Source organism: Amphiura filiformis, chromosome 9 (genome assembly GCF_039555335.1).
Source record: "Amphiura filiformis chromosome 9, Afil_fr2py, whole genome shotgun sequence".
NCBI classification, from domain to species: domain Eukaryota; kingdom Metazoa; phylum Echinodermata; class Ophiuroidea; order Amphilepidida; family Amphiuridae; genus Amphiura; species Amphiura filiformis.
In genome coordinates this window covers 14,246,156-14,268,094 of record NC_092636.1, presented here as the reverse complement: position 1 = coordinate 14,268,094, position 21,939 = coordinate 14,246,156, and the positions used below count along the sequence as shown (strand labels likewise).

The window sequence follows — 21,939 nt, the reverse complement described above, 5'->3', positions numbered from 1 at the left end:
TTGAGTTATGTTGTAAAGAGGGCTGAAACAACAACACTTTTGTAAAACGTACATTGTAAAACTCATTAACAACAATAAATTATAGCAAGTTTTCAAAGTATATGATTTGTAGAATAAACTTTTGAAAAACACCAAAGTGTTATTTTTCAATAATATATTGATTCAGATAATGAAAATCAATTTGGGGGGGGTCCTGTTTTACGGGCTTGACCAACCCAGATTTTGTGGTTTATGGACTCTTTTTTTTCAGCTGCAGGAAATTAAAACCAGCTGTTTTTTGGCCAAAAGTGGATTGATTTCAATGACAGAAATTTTGTGCAATTATATTTATGATTTTTTTCCAGATTTTCAAGCTCAGGTAGTGGCATAGCCAGCACTTTTTCAGAGGGGGGGCAAAGGGGGGCAAGACAAATTTATGGGGGGCACCTTTTGGCGACAAACTCAGTTCATGTGAAAAATTTTGCCATATTGAAGCTAAACTGGTGAAATATGGTACAGATAGGGAATAAATTAGAAAAAAATTGACACTTTTTAGGTTAAAATGGCAAAATATAATGTCAATTTGGTCAGAAACACAAAAAAGTCTTCAATGTCGAGGCAGCCACCATCCCACAGGGGGGCAAGAGAGGGGGTAAGACTTTTCACAGGGGGCAGCTGCCCCCTGCCCCCCCCTTGGATACGCCACTGAGCTCAGGTGATTATTTTATTTGTCCATACAGAATAAAAACAACCAGACCAATTAATTGACCCTATAAGCAAGGTTTTTTATCCCTAAATTACAAATTTTCTATACCTACCTATCTATCTCATTTAGGGCTGCAGATAGACGCAGAATGCCGCCCGTACGCAAGCATGGGAAAATAATTAGGCCATCCTCGGCCCAGGCAAAGCTACAGACTGGTGCTGGGACACATCATGCGGCTACAACTATACTTGAAGAATCGGCAGCAAGACCACAGACTGCTGCAGCGAGTTTATATGGAGGCTCTGGTAGGGGAAGACAACAAGTTTCTCAACAACAGACAAAGAGTAAGTATTATTTAAGAGATCGACCTACCCTGCGGTGCCATTTGGAGGTACTGGGGGGTGGCTGAGAGTTCTGACTGGGAATTGTCCTCCCATCCCTCCCCTTGAGGAAAAGCGATAAGGGCCTTTTTAGAGGTTGATAACTGCACATCGGTTATTTGGAGGGCATTGTGAAAAATCTAAATATTTTGACTTTAGTACCGCGAGGTATATTTGAGGCAACTAGGCCCTGAATAAAAGTATTGGATCGCATATAGGCCTATCACATTTATTCATGAGGTTATGAATTTATTTTGATTATGAGAGATAGACTTGTTTATCAGTATAAACATTTTATTAAATGTATTAAGGGGCTATCATTTTCTTCAGAAGGGAGGTACCAAATTTAAAAAAAAGTCGGTATCAATAAAATTGCAACCCCCCTATTTCGGCAACAAACATTTTATGACCCCCCCCACCAATACACCTTACCTCCTAAACAGGCTAAATTGTATTGAAATTTTTTGAATAAAATAAACACACTATCTATGGTCATCTTGTGACTCCCTACATTTTGGTCATCAAAATTTTATGACCCCCCCCGTATTTTTCTTTCCAAAAATTTATGACCCGATATATTTGGTACCCCCCCCCCCTTTCCAAAGAAAATGATAACCCCCAAACACTTAAATTTAATTTGAAAATCATGAATTGATCCCAGAAAGTAAGGAGGGAGGCGGATAAGAAACAAATTAATTTTTTATGTGACGTGATCTAATATATCTTTTCATTGTTTCCCTTACAAAGCAACATCATGGAAGTCTCAAAGTGCCGACGATATACCCAAAGTAGAGCAGAGAGTGAGGAGGCTTACTGTAGGTACAGTAGATGGAATAGCAGAGAAACAAGGCATGTTTTACAGAGGAGGATGACTAGTAATGGCGATATGCCTGGATCTAAGGTAGGACACCATGTTTTTGTGATGCACTCTTCTGGTACTTCCCCCCCGCCCCCCCCCCCCCCAAAAACCGAAACAAGACTTGTCACCCATCCCTCGTTCGGCGAACTCAGAATAAAACGGGATCTCCGGGTTTATTATAAATTTACTGCAATTAAAGCACTTCAGGCTTAGTTTTGAGAAATTCAAGAAAAATTGAGAGTGTTGCTGTGGAGCAAATCACACATTATAGCTTTAAGTATTTAACGAGGAATGGGGTCAATCCCAAATAGATCGAGGTTCTCAGAGCTGAGCCACTGAAAGCTCAAAAGTTTTAGGCTTTTGTAACAAGTCATGTTCAGCATGAAATTAGTATTCTTATTCAGTTTGGAAAAAAATGTACAGTGCAAGAGTAGCATTTCACCTCATGTCCATAGGTGTTTAGGTAAATACAATGTAGATGTAAAGATAAACAGCATGGGAAGAGTTCAGATGTAAACTACCATATAGATCTACCCTGTGTATTATTAAAAGGCTGCCCTGTGTTAGCATTTGTTACTTGTTCAGTGCATAGGGGACCATCATGACAAATGTACCCTCTCTGACATTACAAAACCCACCAGTCCTAAAGCGCTTCCCCCCATGTAATGAGATACCTTTGTAATCAGTCTTATTAGGGAGGGTGCTAATGGGCTATTCCAATTGAAATCAATACACCCCCTATGGAAGACACAACCTTAAATTTTGAGTTATTTTTTTTAAAGTATCAGGAGCTATCTTAAGATACACTGAACAATACTAGTAGTATAGGCTTGTTTGTACTCATTTTTATGGCTATTTCATGCTGATTCCAAATATGGTTATGAAAATGTACAATTTTAAATTTTTTGATAATTTACAATTCTGAAATTTTTGATTAAAAAAAAATTGAAACTTATCGTCTGCAGTCGACATGCGCTTGGAGAGACATACCATGTAGTATACTCTTAGTAACATTAAAGTTAACACACGGCAGCAATAGGGTGTATTACGGGTTGCATAGATTCCTTATCTATTATCAACATTTCAATATTTATCAGTGATATTTACACAGATAATATCACATCTTCAGAGAAGATAACTTACCCTTCCCAGAAACCTTTGCAACATGATACATCACCTTATTTCATCAAATGACACTCCCATTTACTTTGTACCGTACATGTTCCCTTTGTTTTTATTTTGAGAAAAACTGGCTAAACATGCACTCATAGAAATGACTTGTTCGCCTTGTTGGCGCAATTCAAAAGGAGTAAGTTTGGACAACTCAAAAATAGTGTAAAAGTTACCAAAACAAAATTCATTTTAATAGTTATCCGAACTTAAAAAATGCTGAAAAAGCTGAAAAAGTTCCGTCAACTAATCAACTTTGTTGGCATTACTTAAAAAGTTGATGTAAGTCGTTGTGTCAACTTTTTAATTAATGCCAACTTCTGAATTCAAGTTCAGGGAACTTAGAAAAATAAACAAGGTTCAAAGAACCAATTAGTTGAGTTATTGTAACTCAACATGTAAGTTGATGTAACTCGTTCATATTAAGTTACTGGTACTTATTGTTTTGAGTTATCCCAATTTGGTACTTTGTTACTTAATTCACGTAATTGGATCATTTTCTGCACAATTAGCAGTATTCAAATATTTATTTTTGTAATCAGTGCAAAATTTTGTATACTATAGCACACCTCTAGAAAATTATGCTAACCTAGGCTAGTTTCATTTTCTGAGTTGTAACAACTCAATAAAGTAAGTGCGACCAACATAATGATATCGAGTCAGCGTTACTCAAAATTGTACGCGTTGGCATTACTCGGAAAGTTGACGCAACGACTTACATCAACTTCAGGGTCGGATCCAGGAATTTTTGATAAAGGGGGCGCCTTTTGGTCGACGAAGAAAAAAATGTGTTAAAGGGGGTTACCCCCTCGAAAACTCAACGGTTTTGGCCCATTGTTTGCTGTTCATGGCCGAATTTGTTCCCTTTTTTTATATTTCTTACAATTTTTGTATTTTTAAGTTACCGGCGCCCTTTGCTAGTCAAAAAATAGAGGGGGCGCGCGCCGGCTGCGCCCCCCCCTAAATCCGCCCCTGAACTTACTGAGTAATGCCAACGAACAATTTCTATGAGTGTGGGTCGATAGTCAAGAAATAAACGTTTTGCAAGATCGGTTCATTGAGCATGTTGAGGTACATTTCGTCACTATCAACGCGACCTATGTTGCACTATAGCAAATCAGTACAGGGAATTGAAATAGAAAATGGAAGAAATGCATTATGGGCAGGGTAAAATATCTTCTTACCTTAGTATTGTTTAATGTTAGCCGGTAGTAGCGTGCAGGTACTTACATATGCTAAGTATTTGTCATCGTTCAGTTCAAATTACTTGGATGTGAAAAGGTGTTTGGTGATTATTTGAAGACAAGCTTATATATTGTAGGCAAAAAAGTTTGTTTGTCTCCACTTCACTGCCTACACCGAGTTTTGAAACCTGGAGTAAAGGTTTTACTGTACAAAAGATCGGCAAAAAGTTTTTAATGTACAAAAGATTACCTATACCCTAATTTAGAAGTTTATTGAAAGAGGTTCTTTTTATTTCAGAATTTTTTTATTCCTCTGGCTTTAAGCCATGAAGTGGGATCTTGCAATGGTGTATCTATGCATGTGGCTGTGTAGTGTATGTGTGACAGCATGTTGCATTTTTGGTTGGGTTTTTCACTTTTCCCAATATCATCTATATTCAGTGGCGGTGGAAGCATTCAAATTTAGGGGGGGGTCGGAGGACGAGGGTAATTTGTTTTATTTTAGCCCCAAGTGAAGGTGTGGCCCCCTGGGCTAGAGTTGTAACAGTTGAAGGTACATCCCCAACCCTGGCTACAGCTTTGTTCCCATTAGTATATCATTCCTTTATCCAGTCTTTCAGAATGGATGTCAATCTGTTAATTTCTATGTTCTTATTCACAAGAAGTTTAACTAATAAACATGACAAAATGGAAGAACAACAGTTTCAATCAAGGTGTGGGTTGATCAATTGATTACAATCATATCCCCGGGATCATATCTAGTTTTGTAAAACAGGTGATGGAACAAATTCAAGGGGAAAAATAGCAATGATGGAGTGCATTTTGGTAACCTATTGTCACTTTTAGTCAGACTTAAAAAATGAAAACATCCTGGGAGAAATCTACATGAAATATTCACTCAAGTTATGAATTTGTGGGCAATGCTTTCAATCAAAGTGCAAGATGGTATACCAAAGCAGGTGATGTTATCAGCTGCGTCAGGAATCAGGATATAGATAATGCACTGCACTGTCAGACAACATGATGGTTAGGCTTACATTGTATGTTACTTTTTTAGAATACCGTATTTCATCAAATAAACGCCCCCGGGGGCATTACATTTTCCCAAGGGGGGGGGGGGGCGTTTATTCAAGGTCAATTTTAGAACGATAAAAAACTCTAAAATGATGAAATATGAACTAAAAACACTGACTTCTGGCTCACTTCCGGGTTTCCAATCCAAATTTTCGCCAATTGACGCTATTATCGACCATGTGAGCAACTTGGTAAGTTTACAACACAAGATAGCATGGAAATATCGGCATTTTTGAAACATCTTTGTTGAAAAAAGTGGTGGGGGCGTTTATTTGAGGGGGGGCGACTATTTGACGATATACGGTATATCATTTTTCACCTCATTTGGCAGTGTCGTGAGTCTGCATTTCAATGGGTGCAGCCAAGTGGCATACCTTTTTGAGGGGGGGGGGACAAGGTAACTTACAAGGAACAAATACATTCAAAAAATTTTGCCCCAGCCCCCATTCAAATGGCTTTATTAAATTATTTCAAAAGAAGTGAAAAATTAGTGATACTGATAGATGACTCGTTGCTGTTCAAATGGAAAAATAGGGTTTTTGGATGACATATCGAAAGAAAAAATAAGGGATCTTTGGGTGACAGACCATGTGCTTATAACAAAATATGGTGTCTTTGGGTGACAGCGATACTGAAATAGGGGGTCTTAATGGCCCTACATACATGTCACCTCCAAAGTGGGAGTGCCCCCGGCAAGGGTGCACAGATGAGATTGGGTACTCCAAAAACACATGCATTGGTAAAAATGTCTTCCAAAATTAAAAAAAAATATCTCTTCTGCAATGTTTTGGACTCCTTCAGAGGAAAAATTCACAATTGAAAGGGTCCAAAAAATTTGAAAATACCCCTTCATTAAAAAAACCCTGCTCTCAGGTCCCACAAAAAATACAGTGCAAACGTTGCTATCAGATTTTAAACTAGTCAGTTCTTTTATTTTTTCCTTTTCAGATTGAAGAACGGATCAACTTGGAACACCTGTATAGACTAAAACAATCTTTTGAGGTACGTATTAAATGTATGTATTTATACTCCTTCACAGGGGGATTAAATTTTGATGTCATTGGTTAACATGTAAACACAAATTCCCCCAGTCAGAACTCTTGCCCCCCCCCTGTTGCTCCCCCAGTAAAACCCAAAATTACGAATATTTCACTTTTTGCAGTAGTTTTGCAAAATTTGTTGATTTTGCCCCCCCTGAAATTCACTTTGCCTTCTCAATGCCCCCCCCACGAAAAAAAAAAAAAAATTCCTGGCGCTGCCACTGTGTACAAGGGAATACATGCCCTTTTATCTGAAATGGTATTTCATGGGTGCAAAAAGAGCCAAAAATATTGCGTTCAACATCTGGGCAATGTTGCCGTCTAATGTCTGCTTCGCTTAAATGGTATTGGCTGTTAGGCCTAAAAAAGAAAATTGTTTGATTGGCGTAACCCGACCGACCCTAAAAGTAGGCCCGACCCTAAACTTTTTTCTTTGCAAAATTTTTTTTTTTTAATTTAAAAAGAAAATTCAATAAAAAAAAAAGAACCAAAACATACGCAATTTACCGCTTAAAATGTGTGTAAATTGCCGACCGACCTACCCTAATTTTTTTTATGTTACGCCAATCAAACAATTTTCTTAATTGCTGCATTGAAATGATGTAGGCCACCATGGTTTATTCTATAAAAAGATCTGTTTAAAGAAAATAAATAATGAAGAAGGAAGTGGCCTATATGCTTCACCCTGGCAGGGCGTAAGACAAATCGAAACACAATTTAATATATGCGAGGTTCGGAAATAAACGATGCAGGCTCGAGAAATTATAATTTAAATGGTGTGATTGGGGCTTGAGCAAACTGGCATATGAAAATATTGAGAGAGAAAAAATCAGGCCTCAGCGGGGATTGAACCCCGGTCGCTGGATTACCGGTCCAGAGCTTTACCAAAGAAAATAAAGTTTAACTTCTGATTACTGTCATAAAGAGTGGACCAAAGTAACATTGAAAACGTGGCAGGATTTATAAAACATGCAGTGGCATAGTATGAGTCATCCTAGGGGGGCACCGACCATGATTGGGGGCACGGGATCATTCTTCGATTTTCTAAATTTTCAAATCGATTGGGGGGGCATGTGTGCTCCTGTGACGCTACACCATGGTCTGTGTGTTTATTCATGTGGAGTGTGTTTGCATTCCATTACTTCTGAGGATTCCAACTGAATACATCATACTCTCTGACACAATGAGGACCTTGTGCAAAATGAGGATCTAAACATGTTTCCTCAAAACTCAAGTCCTCATGTCAAAAATACAACCCAGAACCCAGCAAAGACAAAAATGTTTTAAAAACATTTTATTTAAACAAGTTATATTTTTGGTTTGGGTTTAGCTAAAAACGTTTTATAACATTAAATGTCGGGTTATGTAAATGTCATGAAAACGTTTTAAAACGTTTTGTATGAAAACACACCGCAACAATATTTTTAAAATGTGTTCAAAATATTATTGTAGACTATTTTTTGAAAACATTTTTTGTTAAATATTTTGTCAAAATACTATGTTAATTTTTTTTTAAATGTTATTTGCAGGAAGCAGATGAGGATGGCTCAGGAACACTAAACCTGGAAGAATTCAAGAAAGTCTTGAAAAGCTCTCTAGGACTTAGAGGAAGAGTGAGTATGTTTTTATACTCTGTATGCTGGCCATAGGCTTCAACATAAACAAGTTTTGTGATATTTTCTCGAAATATCAAGAGCTATCTCAAGAACCAATACTGGGCTTGTTTGTACTCAGTTTAGCACATTGCTTGAAAGTAGTGCAAATTTTAAATGGAAAAGCCCTATTTTTAATTGTCTAATACCATGTACAATGTAAATGTAGTTGTATCTTGGTAACAATTTACTAAGAAATGCATGAGACACCTGCTGAAATCATTGCTATACATATGAATTTGTAAGACGCTCTTTAGCAAAGTCATAGTTCATTGAATTTACAACCGAAACAGGCTAAAATAGTAACTTTTTGCACAAGATTTGCAATTGAAAGAGAATTGGCCATTGCTCAATAAAATGAGACTAGTATAAAAATTATGGACAATATAAGTGTGCTCTTTCATTTAATGATTTTTATAACCTATATTTTGGTCAAAAATGTGCTTAGATAGGTAGTTTTCAACAGATTTACCACATTCGCCTTGCTATAACATTGAATTGTGTTATCTGTTGACCTAATGGGGATAAGTGCTTTTAGGGGGGAGTGTTAGCTTTCATTTGATATTAAAAAAATTATGATTGGATGAAGGGAACACTTGAGGTTTTGACAAAAAACAATCACAGAATCCTTTTTTCCACTAGATCACACAGCTATTATTATACTATGCACTCAACCATGTACTATAGCACAGACTGTGTACTAGGGTAGACTCGCTGTGCTGAACATATCTGTGTGCTTGGGTGTATCGAGTTGGAAACTGTGCATAGATGCATTCTTTTAGTCAACATAGGCATAGATCCCGGGTGGTAGGATACCCCCCCCACCCATATTTTGCCAGGGGAGCTTACTTATTTGTGTCTTCTATACTATCCATCATATACCCCTGTATAATGAAATTCAACAATATTCAATATCCAAAGCAATATCCTCACTACAATAGGCCCCAAAAACAGAACTCCCCCACCCCACATAATTGCACATTGACACGAAAGCTTCATTCCGATTCAATTTATTTCATCCAAAACGGTCCTGTCATAGACCTTCCCCAATCAAACACATTTACATTTCTCTTGCATTTGATCATCTTCTACTCTTCCCTAGAAAAAATCATTATAGGCCTAATACCAAATCTAAACACCATGGAATCACGTCCTAGCTCACATTGGGCGCCCATTCCTTTTTAAAGGAATTTTTATCATATGTATTATTCACCAAGTTGTCTTCCTGTATTTTTACTTGATTTTTTTACAGAGTGAAGATGAAATTGTATCATTGTTTATGAAGATTGACTCGAGCTCTGTTGGACAAATTGGTTGGGTATGTATATTCCAAGGTCTTGTCCACAAAAAATGCCTGAGGATGTCATCCCTGCAGGTTGCCCAGTAGTGGTGGCAGGGTCGAAGATATCCATCCTAAGGGTTTCTCCCGCCCTTTACCCCCATATCAAAATAAGAAATTTGGAAAATGCACTTTTGGAATGCCAATTTTTTGCATATATTTTGATTTGAACCCCCCCCCCCTTCACCACCGATGAAATTCAGCCTTCAGCCCCAAAATTGAAAACAAAAATCTGGTGCCACAACCAAGATTGTCAGAAGAAGGCATTTACTAGGATCTGTCGATTCACCACCACAGTTTACAAGTGAAAATGTGAAAGAATTGCCAAGAATTCTATTACGTTTTGAGGCTATTTGTGACACGATCTGGTCTATGGAGGCCAAAGGAGGCATTTTTGAAAATTGAGTTACAGTAATTATTACATTATACATACAATAGGCTATCATTTACTGAAAACTCCAAAGGTCTAACATACTTGGTTCTAAACTTATGAAGATTTTTGATGTCTATTTTCTTATGCATTTTATCGTTTTTTACTCCATATTTTTACCTTTATCTCAGTTTCAAATTTGCCGCCTTTAGCCCCCATGGACCAGATCGTTTCACATTTGATGAATTTTGATGGTTTCCTATTTTTTTTATCATCAGGATGAGTTTTGTACATACATGCAGCTGGAATATGAAGAGAAGGAGGAGGCATACTTAAGACAGAAAGAAGTAGATATTCACACTCCAGCAAACTTGGAGCATATGCCGCACAGGGAGTCTGTACTGAGAATTACTAATATGGCAGATGGGACTTTTGCTGCAGTTAGTCAGGTAAAGAATTTTGTGCACATTGACCTTTTTGGTAAATCCCATAATTCCTTGCGCTTAGACCCAAGATGTCGTCATTTGATGTCACGACGACTTGCAATGCACAGTAACGATGTTCACTAAATGATATGCACATTGACATGAATTTTGTTTGCCCCAGCAGCTGCCAGTCAACAAGTCCACCCTCAATTTTTATTGACTAGATTTTAACACTATTGAAATGTGCTTTGATATATTGGTGTGTCAAATATGTGTTTAAAATGTTATAAAAAAAGGTATGAACCCCCACCCCCACCTTTTTAGATTCTTGAGCACCTTGGGCAAAATATTTGGGTGTCAACAATTCATTATTTCAGTCAGCAAACAGCATTTCTGTCGGTATATTCACAAGTTGTGTGCCCCCATGGTTCCGACAATCTGGCTACAGCCTACACCACTGTAGAAACCAATATCTATACTAGAAATTTCAATTGAATGAACATAGTCCGGGAACATAGCTTTCAACAGCGGTACGCGATCCAACCGTGATCGTATAAATGTAAAAGAGTGAAAAACTCACTCCCAAAAAGAATGGTTTCACTTATAAGACCACTCAAAAGGAGTGAAATGTGTTTTTAACTTTAGAACCACTCAAAAGAGTGAAAACCACTCTTTAAGAGTGAATTTTAACTCTTTCAAGGAGTTAAATGAAGGACAACTCTAAAAATGTGTTGTCCTTCATGTAACTCCTTGAACGAGTTGAAATTCACTCTTTTAGAGTGGTTTTCACTCTTTTTGAGTGGTTGTGAAGTTTAAAAACACATTTCACTCATTTTTGAGTGGTTTTATAAGTGAATCACTCTTTATTATTACTAGCGGGACACCAGCGCTACTGTGGTCCCGCTAGATGAGTAAATGGGAGCGTTCACTAAAACAGGAGGAATTACTGAACAGGTAGAATCATTGAAAAGGTAAATTTTATTTATCTGAACCTGACCATCTTTAAGCCTACGTTTCCATTTTAACTTCTTTCTTTCTTTTTAGTTTTTTCTACATGGGCCAATTTTGTTCCATTTAAAAAAAAAATTCTGCTGCTAAGCTTCCGATTTTCGTTACCATGTTTTTTTATTTATTCAACCCCGTTCCGTTATTTTCTAAATCTGTCCTTTCTTACATTTCCATTTTAGCTTCTATTTTATTTGCTGCATAGCTTGTGATTTCCGTTTTCATGTTATTTATTTAATTCTGTCCTCAGTTTAATAGCTTTTTTATTTAAACTTCCTGATTTTATTATAGCTTTTTTCCCCTTACATTTCCTGAAGAGTTTCTTTCTTTCCTTCTTTAGCCTATTTTATTCGGTTTCATTTTGTGACTTAGTATAACCCACATACTCGTACAGCCTGTTTGTCCTCATTTTGTTTTCTTTTTTATTTATAGTAGGCCTACCTCTTCATGTTGTTTGTACTTTTTAACACACATCTTTTCCCCGCATTTATTACGCCTACGGTCGGTCGTTCACCCGTATTATCATTCATTCTTGCGACTCTGCGTCGTTTCTTGCTTGTGACATGGCGTAGTGCTTTGCGTTACCTTGGCGCTATCGCTGCGCTTACGTGATGCTTGGCATTGGGCTATTCAGATAAATGCTGCCCACCCCCATAGAGGAACTTCGGATTTCAGGGTTTTTTACATGATTATGGACTGGAATTCCAGGTTTTTTCCTACTGTACACAGGATTTCCAGGTAATTTTAAGTCATTACACAATTTACCAAGCGTGGGACCCATAGAGGATATCGGATTTCCAGGTTTTTTTAATTCCAGTCTTTTCCCCTACTGAAGCAGGATTTTCAGCTAATTTCAGTCATTACACCAAACGTGGGACCCATAGAGGATATCAGAAATCCAGGTTTTTTTCACATGATTATGGACTGGAATTCCAGTTTTTCCCCTACTGTACAACATGATTTTCATGTAATATTAAGCGAAATTACAAAATTGTAGACAGGAATTCCAGTCTTTTCTCTAATACTGTACCAGGATTTCTAGGTACTACTAGTAATTTAAAGTCATTGTACAACTTACCAACTGTGGAACCCATATTCAACCCATATGGAGGAAATAGTGGGAAATCCAGATTTTTCCCTAACTTTTAATACCAAACATGAGGCCCATAGAGGAGTAGCAAATCCACCCCGGACTTTCCAGCTTTGACGTCATGAAATCTAGATTTTTACACACCTTTTTCAGAACTAAAACACCAAGTTTATTAGAGATCACTCCGAAATAACTTTTTTTTTGTAGGCTAATGTTGTCACCCAAAATATTACGGCATTTTTTATTCTTTCAAAACCGAACTTTAAAAAACACCTGATGTTACCAATATATAAGATTCTTTGCCCTTCTTTAACTCATTTAATTTTCAAAATGATATACTTGTATGTACTTTGGATTACTAGCAGCTGGCTCATGGGGGGCAATATGAGACCTTGTACAAAGCGCAAACGCTAAGGGTGGGTGCTGGAGGGCGCAGAAGGTTTTGAAATCGGCATGAAGTACGAGGGCCGGTCAAAAGTTAAGTAGAACTTCGGTATGCTATTTTGTCGCATACGGTATTGAATTTGGTCTCATTTGAAAGCTTGTTCCTTCAAAACATTAGGCCTACTGCAAAGATCAGCATCACTGTATATGGGCAGGATACTCTTCAGAGGAAGCCTACCTCCATGAATTCACAGGTACTATCAGAAGTGAATACAGGGTCATCATGGAAATTTCTCCCGACGGTGGTGAAAACTCAAATAAAGTTTAACAATGTACAGTTGTTGTAAATGGTAATGAAGTCCTTGGTATTCAACATCAACAAAATGGTTCTTAGAGTTCAAGAATGGAATGGCGTCCTTGAAGATCATCCAATGTCCAAAAGACGTCCACTGATGATACACATGTACGCTCTGGTACAGTGGCATTAATAATGAATAAAGAGCCAAATAAGAAAGATGAGATAGCCACAAAATATGACAACTCTGATGAATGTGTTTTCAATATTAATCCATTAACATTTGGGTATTCCAGGGTGTCTTCTAGATAGGGTCCGGAATCTTCTTGTACAAAATTGATACCAGTTGACATATTCTGGTCCACACCTTTTATATACCAAGGCAAGTTTAATCTATATGTGGCTAAAGGTGATAAGACATACATTAATCACTGGAATTATGAGTGAATTTAGTGGAAGCACCTGGATCTCACACCCTAAGAAGATCATCCTTTCGGTTACCGTAGTGCAAGGTCTTCATCGCTGTTTCTGAGATCCAGGGATAGTCTTGATGACACTCATTTGCCAAATGAAAGTACAATCATAGGCATATATCATACAATTTTAATAGCAATATTGAGGCAAGCCATCATGTGAAGAAGGTTGATGGTAGGAATGTGGCTGTTCTCGGATTGTGTCCTGTACGCTATTCATAGTTTGTCTAGCTGCCATTCACGACAGAGGGGCCAGTTAATTAAACTAACTATATCGTGGTTCAGGCATGGCCTTCAGTTAGTGAAACCTATTTTGGAATTTTAAGTCCTATATTTGTACCTTCATAATACCAGGTTTGCTGGTGATCAATGCTGGTGAGCCTTCACTGAAGAGTGGCTCAAGGAGTTATCGTAAAACTTCCATTTTGTTGCCATAGAAGGTTTGAAGAAAAATTGCGACGGGTACATTAAGGTGCGTAGTGACCATGCTCAAGAGAGATAGAAATAATTTGGCTAGTACTCTTTCAAGTACCTTGTTCTCTGAACTTATTGACCGCCCTATCTTAAATTATGTGAATTATAGGCCTACCTATTAAAATTTGGAATTTTACCTTAAAATTTGGAATTTTACATTAAAATTGCTTAAAATTAATTTACTTTAAATTGGGGCCCTAATGGTAGGCTACTTTGGGGCTGAGATTTAATTCGTTTCGGCTTGGGGCCTACCAAAATTCTTCCAGTTCCAGAGCCAGCACTGGCTGATCATGTTTAAAAAAGTCTATCATTATTTATATCACGGCCTATGTACATTCATCGTAGGCCCTATGCCACCCCCCCCCATAGTGGGCAAATACAATTTATTCTAAAATGTCTGGAATTCCACAGCATACTTGAGGAAGAAACCTGGATTTCCGACCCTGTTTTGTTCATGAAAAATCTAGAATTTCATGGAGGGGTATAGAGGTTGGAGTTTTCAATTGCCTAACAAATTTTACGGCCCCATTTTGCAAATATAGTTACTTACATGGAGGAACGAGGTAATCATGTTGCTTTCTCAATGCATTGCAATATTTTGTTAAACCGGGTCTTTAAGTCCATGAACTGTAACGTTTCGAACTGTAAACGGATTGGGTTGTGAAACTCAGTTTTTTTGCTTCAGTTCTTTCAAAAAATTCATTAGGACAAAATTGCTTAATTATGTCCTTAACTATGTTCTATTTAATACTGTTCTTTCTGTCTTGAGCCAAGATCTTTTTTTCTACCTTTCATCTCGAATATTGTTTTATTGTCAATGGATAATTTGATATGCATAAGAATTCAAACTTTCTTACTTTGGTTTGAGCTTAGACTAAAATACCTAAAGCCTCAAATCTTGTTTTTATATTAAATATAATGAAATAAATATATTACATAATATATAGGCTACATGATAAATACATGAAGCCACAGCAAGTAAAACGAGTCCGATCATTTCGGGCCGATGGTGCTTATGCTAATTGCGGCAGTACCTTGTACTACATGCAGGTGCTCCTTTGTAAAAAGGAATTCCCTGATGGGGACGGTCAAAAAAGCTTACATATTCTTTGGGGACGTATGAATAAAACACGATACATGATAAGAGTCATAATACACCGAAAGCCATGAGTGTTTCCACTGAATATTTTGTTGTTTTAAAACTGGATTTACGTTTTTACAAACCAGTTCTCAAGCTTGCTTTTGGGAGAGTACATGTATTAAACCCATTAAATATATCTGAAATAGAAGATGTGAGACTGACTTTTTACATGTAGTACACATACGAGGGTGGTCAAAAGTTAAGTAGAACAAGGTACTTGAAAGAGTAGGCCTACTAGCCAAATTCTTTCTATGTCAATCTTAAACGTGGTCATTGCATACCTAAATGCACCTGTCGCAATATTTCTTGAAACCTTCTATATCAACAAACGGACGTTGTCCGATTGCTCCATGAACCACTCTTCAGTGAAGGCTCACCAGCATTGATCACCAGCAAACCTGGTATTATGAAGGTAGGTCTTAAAATTCTAAAATAGGTTTCACTAACTAGAGACCCTGGCTGGACCACAATATGGTTGATTTATAGTTAGTCGTGAATGGCAGCTTGGCAAACTGAGAATTGGGTACAGGACACAATAGTCTCATTCCTACCACCAACCTTCTTCACATGATGGCTTGCCTCAATTTTACTATCAAAATTGTATGATATAGATGCCCATGATTGTACTTTCATTTGGCATGACTCTCCTGAATTTCAGAAAACAGCGATGAAGACCTTCCACTATGTGATTGAGTGGTGATCTTCTTAGGGGTGGGAGATCCAGGTGCGTCCACTGAATAGACTCATAATTCCAGTGATTTAATGTCTTATCACCTTTAATCTCATATAGACGAAACTTGTCTCGGCCCTCATTCTAAGTGTATAGAAGGCGTTCACCTGATTATGTCAACTGGGTACCAATTTTGTGCATAAAGATACTGGGACTCCATCTAGAAGACACCCTGTAATACCCAATAAATTTATGTTATAAACACTTTCATCAGAGTTGTCATTTTTGTGGCTATCGTTCTTGTTTGGTTCTTTATTCATTATCAATGCTACTATACCAGCACGTATATCATTAGTGGCGTCAGCAAGTCTTTTGGACCTTGGATGATCTTCAAGGACACTCATTCCATCCCTGAACTCTAAGGACCATTTCGTTGCTGTTGAATATCAAGGACTTCATCACCATTTACAGCAGTACATTGTTAAATTTTATGTGAGTTTTCACCACTGACCGTCGGAACAAATTTCCAGGATGACCCTGTGTTCACTTCTGGTAGTGTAAGAGACCAGAAATGGGCTGAATAATAATTGGTATCATGATTCCATTGTTTTAGGAATCATGGTACTAATTACCAATGAAGACCCAAATCATAAACAGATTAAGAGTCATGAATAATTGATAAGCTTGCTAGGTAGCACCAACATTCTAAGTGGACAAACTAAGAAGGCCAGTAGTGCTTAACACTTCATTATCATATGAATGATCACTTAAGATCAGTCTAAATAACCAGTCGTGATTCCTCATGATATGAGCAAAGAGGTAGTCAGACCTCCCAAAACATCATGATGGTGTGTTTACCAACAATCATCTTAAGTGGCCTCTTATCATATTAATGAGAGAATAATAATTATTCTTTAGTAACTTAGTTTGGAAACACCCAGAGAGTTGGGGCTGCCTAGATGATCTAGTGGGTAGTCGATCTCTGATCTCAGGACTGTACACACTCATACCAAAGAGCCTCTCTACTAACAAGAATGGTTACTTCATTAAAAGACGATAACAAATTAAATATCTTGTCTTTGACTTTGATCATTGCCTGATGAACCCATGCACGTTGATAGGGAATCCCACCCTCCAACAAGTGGTGGCCAGTATGGGGCAATTTGATATCTCGCTAGGCAATTGATTTCATCCAAATTGGCAATATCGTTTCTTGCCAAATTGAAGTTGAACTTCTCGTCATTTTGATTCCTCGCTGATGTGCAATTTGATTTAGTGGCTACTTTGACTTCTCGCATTTTGCTTCTTGAATTGTTGGCATCATCTTCATCACCTTATAAAACTTTGTGAAACTACAAACATTGCTTCAAATTGAACTGGAGAAAGCAACTTTCAGCATCTGATATTTACAGTCACCGAAAAACTGAAAACACTTGACATGCAATTATTTTGAAAGACTTTCAAAGTTGATAACACTCAAAAGGTAAGCAATAATGAACTTTGTACTTTGATGGCATTCCCTTACCTCCCACAGTTGGCACCATAGTTTTGAATAAGTATCAGTAAATTTTCACCGAGTTATTTTACTTGACATATTCTTTTGTACAAAAATGTAGTGTACTTTAAGAGTAGATTTTGGGTGTGGATCGAGCTGCAGTTAAGGCTAGAGTAATAAAGTATGGTACATAAAAATGTTCTGAAAAACCTATCATCCTGGATGATTGCTTGTAGCTAACCATTATGAGAACAATAACTTACATATGTATCTTTCTTTATATATCCTCTTTATTAACATCTTCACATATATCTTACATGCAAGATAGCTATTCCTATACATGCCATAAAATAGCTAATATCTCCAGAAATCCAAACCATCCAACCTTATTCAGCGCTGTCCAATATTTTTGTAAATGGTATGATGAGTATTGTTTTGTAATAACATTAACAAGGGCAAATAGACAATTTCCCTTTGTCATGTTCATACAATTGTATACCCCAGCTATCTAAAGGAATATTCTAATTCCACTTCTGTTTCATTTCCATCATCTATATTCCTAATTTCTGCTAGCTACGAGGAAACTTTTCTGCAAAGGAATGGGCCTACATGTATTCTGCTTACAAAATAGTCAGCTATCAACCATACCCGTACCTTTCTGTAGTTGTTTTTAAATTGTTGATATAATTTGGTTTAATTATTGTCAGGTATCGACCTACTTTTTATAAACATACTAAAGCACAATTTGCAAGACATTATACATAATGTTAGGGTGACCTTACTTAGACCCGATAATTTAACATTCAAGTTGATAGGTTTATAGGCAATTAAAATAATCAAAGATGGCAAACTTAGCAAATAATTGGCAATTTCATGTAGAATTACCGGAACGATTTGAAGGCAAAGACGGAGAAGTAATTAAAGAATGGTTTGCAAGACTAGAAGATAGTGTACGCGCAGTGTTTAATGACCAGGACGAAGTCGCTTTTCACACTAAATTAAGATCTATTTTACCTAACAGATTAAGCGGAAATGCTTACATGGTATACACAGGACTCTCGCACAATATTAAAGCCAACTATATGATGACAAAACATGAATTATGTCAGGTATTTCATAATGATGACTTTCTCACAACTTTTCGAGACATGTTAAATGCTAGACCAAGAAAACCTGATGAAAACATTCAAGTATATTTGGCCGACTTACGTTATCTCGTAAACACAGCATTTCCAAATTATGATGATGAGCAGGCCAATGCAGAAGTTTTCCGGCGTTTCTTAGCCGGACTAAGCCCATTATTGAGGGGCAAAGCATATGAACTTGATGTATTGTCAATTCAGGATGCAGTGCATTTGGTGAAAAATGTTGAACGAGCACAAAAAGAGTACCAAAAGGCTGAGCACCCTATAACTACCCCTTATGGTCTCTTTACTCCTTCCATGCCTGTGATAGCTAGTGTTTCACAAATGGAAGCTAAAGAAAATAAATCTAAACCAACAGCTGAATTCGCAGAACTCATAAAACAGGTTAAACAACTTCGTACACAAATAAAATCCACTGCTACTGTCTCTCAATACCATGACAACAATGATGATAATGATACACAAGGATCTAGAGATCGACGACGTGACTTTCATAACAGAGACCGATATCATGACAACAATGACGATCATGATACACTTGACTTTGATAACAGAGACCGATATCATGAACCCCCACCTAGATCAGCATCTCGATCATCATGTAGGGGCAGGGACGGACAAGACAGACGTCAGTTTTATGATAATAGAGACAGACGGGACAGACACAATTACTATAATGATCAGCCTCTCAGTCGAGACAGACCATACCGAGAACGATACTTTGACCAGTCAGTCAGTTCGACACGTAATAAACGATCATATAGCCCATATCCCAGGTATAATCGAAAAGACACTAAATCAATGGGTAAACAAGAGGCACATATTATATGCCCAAATTGTGAACACTTTACAAATGGTCATTCTGGAAAAACACATATTTTGCAAATCAATAGTGCAACTTTACCAACATGCCCATCTTCAGTTGAAACTAAGAAAAAGAGAAAATCGCCCTCCAATATGAGAAGGGATAGAGCAAGACTAACGAAATGGAGGGCAGAAATGGAATGAGGCACTGATTTGCCCCCTACCTTCACTTAATCATGTTAATTACAATAAAATTAAATTTACAGTATTATATACTGAAAATGGTGGGAAATGTGTCAATCGACAAATATAACTCATTCAACACATGAACAAGTCATATTGTCGACTGAAATGAAAAGTTGAGTTAGTGTTAACAGGAAACTTTTACAGTACAATAATATTTTCCTCACTCATTACAATCTTCTCATTATCTCTATTAATGTTACACCAGATTAAGTCAGAAATTGAACCTGCTGTCAATTGCAATTATCTTGGCATAGACCGATCTTAAAACCGATCTTAAATTAATTTTGGTATGGACTTAACCAACCTGAATTAATTCAGATCTGGACATAACTTACCAATCCTGAATTAACTCGGATACGGATACAACCGATCTGGATTAACTCTGATATGGATAAAACCACAGATATTGATAAAACCAACCTGAATTAACTTGGATATGGAAACAACCAATCCGAATTAACTCAGATCTGGACATAATTTCCCAATCCTGGAATAACCAGGATCTGGACACAATTGGACCCAATCCTAAATTGATTTGGCATCATGGACTCAACCAATACTAAATCAATTTGGCATATGGACTTTACTCAATTCAGCATATGGACTCAACCAATTCTGAATTGATATGTACTGTCTCTACCTGAGAGATATTGTTTTGACCACTTGTTGTTGACAGCATCAATTCAATTTCAATTTCACTGAATTTTTATGGTGTTTTTTTTTCTTAGAGTTTTGTGACTTAACTTATTCACCACTTTCTCCTCCTCTTAAACTTCTTCAGGTTATCAACTCTTTACTGCTTCAAAATGATCAACATACCTCAAATAAAGTTCCAAATGATCTATGGACATAAAAACTCTAGTATATTTCCTATGCCTTCCAAATGAATTGTCCAACTACCTTACATTCAAGATAGCAGTGTTTGCGTATCAATTTTTACCAAATTAGTTTAGTTTGCTATACGGTTATCAAGTTAAACAAACTCATTGATTGATTTTAAAGGTAACTGTCGTCCTGGTTTGACAGATTTTTGCCCCTATGTTTCTGTATATAGTTCATGTGGTTAGACACCTCAGTGCACTCATACCTACATCAAAAATTACTAATCTAATTTTCTTTGTAATTATCTTACTTATCATGTACCGGTACTTCATACCATCATATTTATATTAATTTAATCTAACACTTTACATCATTCTACCGAACCCATTACCCCTTTTAAAATGTACTTGATCATTTTTCTTTAATTAGGACAAGTTGTTATCTTAAAACTTTTAAGTTAAAAATGAATATAATCAAACAATATTTGCAGCGTTCTGATTGGGTGAATATTTTGTAACATGGTATTGAATTGCTAGCACTCAATACTAAGATTCAACAAAGTAAACATGACCAAATAAGAACAATAATTGTTACTACTTAAATCTGATGTGTTCCATCCATTACCTTTTAAAAGGAAATTTTGTTCTATAATTAGTATCCAGAATATGGGAGATTTTAGATGCACATTTCAATGTTTAATAAAAACACCTAATTTGACATGGATCAGGAGCTAGCATGGACATTGAGAAATATAAGTATTCTGGTAGGTCCCATATTACTTAATCCATGCACACACAAGAGTCAACTTTGGCCAGGTAAACTCTTTGTTTGTGGATCATTTGTGATTCAGTTCATCATTCCGTTAGATTTGCATATTATTATGCCTACCACAGCTCCTTCTCTTTGGTTTCTCATAGGTGTGCCTATGAATACATTAATATAGCTCAGATTTGCAGCTCTTTATCCTCCAAAAACAGGTACTTCAGGATTCAGAATCAATTACCATATTATGATACCATTTTGCAAACCTCTTTATTACAGAAAATTTCAATAGTTTAGCAAAATGTTAGTTCATTGTTAAGATTAGTCTTATCAACCAGGTTTATTAATTAAACCAAAAACAAAACAAAACAAAAAATGATCATGATTGTGTACACTTTACATCAGTGTCTTAATATTAAAGCAAGCACAATTATTGTTATTTCGATCAATGTCTCTTTGCCATGTTTGCACCTATTCTCAATAGGGAAATTTTGTTGTGTACTATTAAGTCATAAATTCATTTTGAGATGCATATTTCACTATAAGCTACTGTAGTAATGTAGCAAGTAATAGGATAAAGTAAAGGATAAATAGAGTTCTCTACTAAAATTTAAATTTACTATAAAGGCCCATATAATTACAGTAACACTTTGAAAACCCAGCCAATTATACTTTACTTTTCTATTCCAATTTATTCAATTTCATTTGGCATTTTCAACTACATTTTAATAACACTCAATTCCAAATGTTTAGTAAAACACCCAATTGGGCTTATAGTAAAATCAGCCCTTACACAAGTTCTTACATGGATCAAAGACTTTGAAAGATAAAGGAATTCTTGTGGTTCATGCTTACATTATAAGGCAGAGTAAACGTTGGCCAATAAACTCTTTGTTAGATTGTGGATCTATTGTGATACTTTTCATACTTTCATTTGACTTGCATATTATGCCTA

General features: G+C 36.7%; 1 protein-coding gene across 1 annotated transcript in view; it reads left to right on the top strand.

Annotated features, from left to right (window-relative positions):
- Nucleotides 1–924: 924 nt before the first annotated feature.
- The window catches only part of LOC140160669 (cilia- and flagella-associated protein 337-like), a 99,085-nt gene continuing 78,070 nt past the window's right edge, over nucleotides 925–21,939 (top strand). The window contains exons 1-6 of the mRNA XM_072183944.1: nucleotides 925–1,029; nucleotides 1,813–1,966; nucleotides 6,301–6,354; nucleotides 7,922–8,005; nucleotides 9,297–9,362; nucleotides 10,032–10,202. Coding sequence (XP_072040045.1) covers nucleotides 1,820–1,966; nucleotides 6,301–6,354; nucleotides 7,922–8,005; nucleotides 9,297–9,362; nucleotides 10,032–10,202 — 522 coding nt within the window. The 5' untranslated portion in view covers nucleotides 925–1,029; nucleotides 1,813–1,819. The remainder of the gene's footprint in view (nucleotides 1,030–1,812; nucleotides 1,967–6,300; nucleotides 6,355–7,921; nucleotides 8,006–9,296; nucleotides 9,363–10,031; nucleotides 10,203–21,939) is intronic.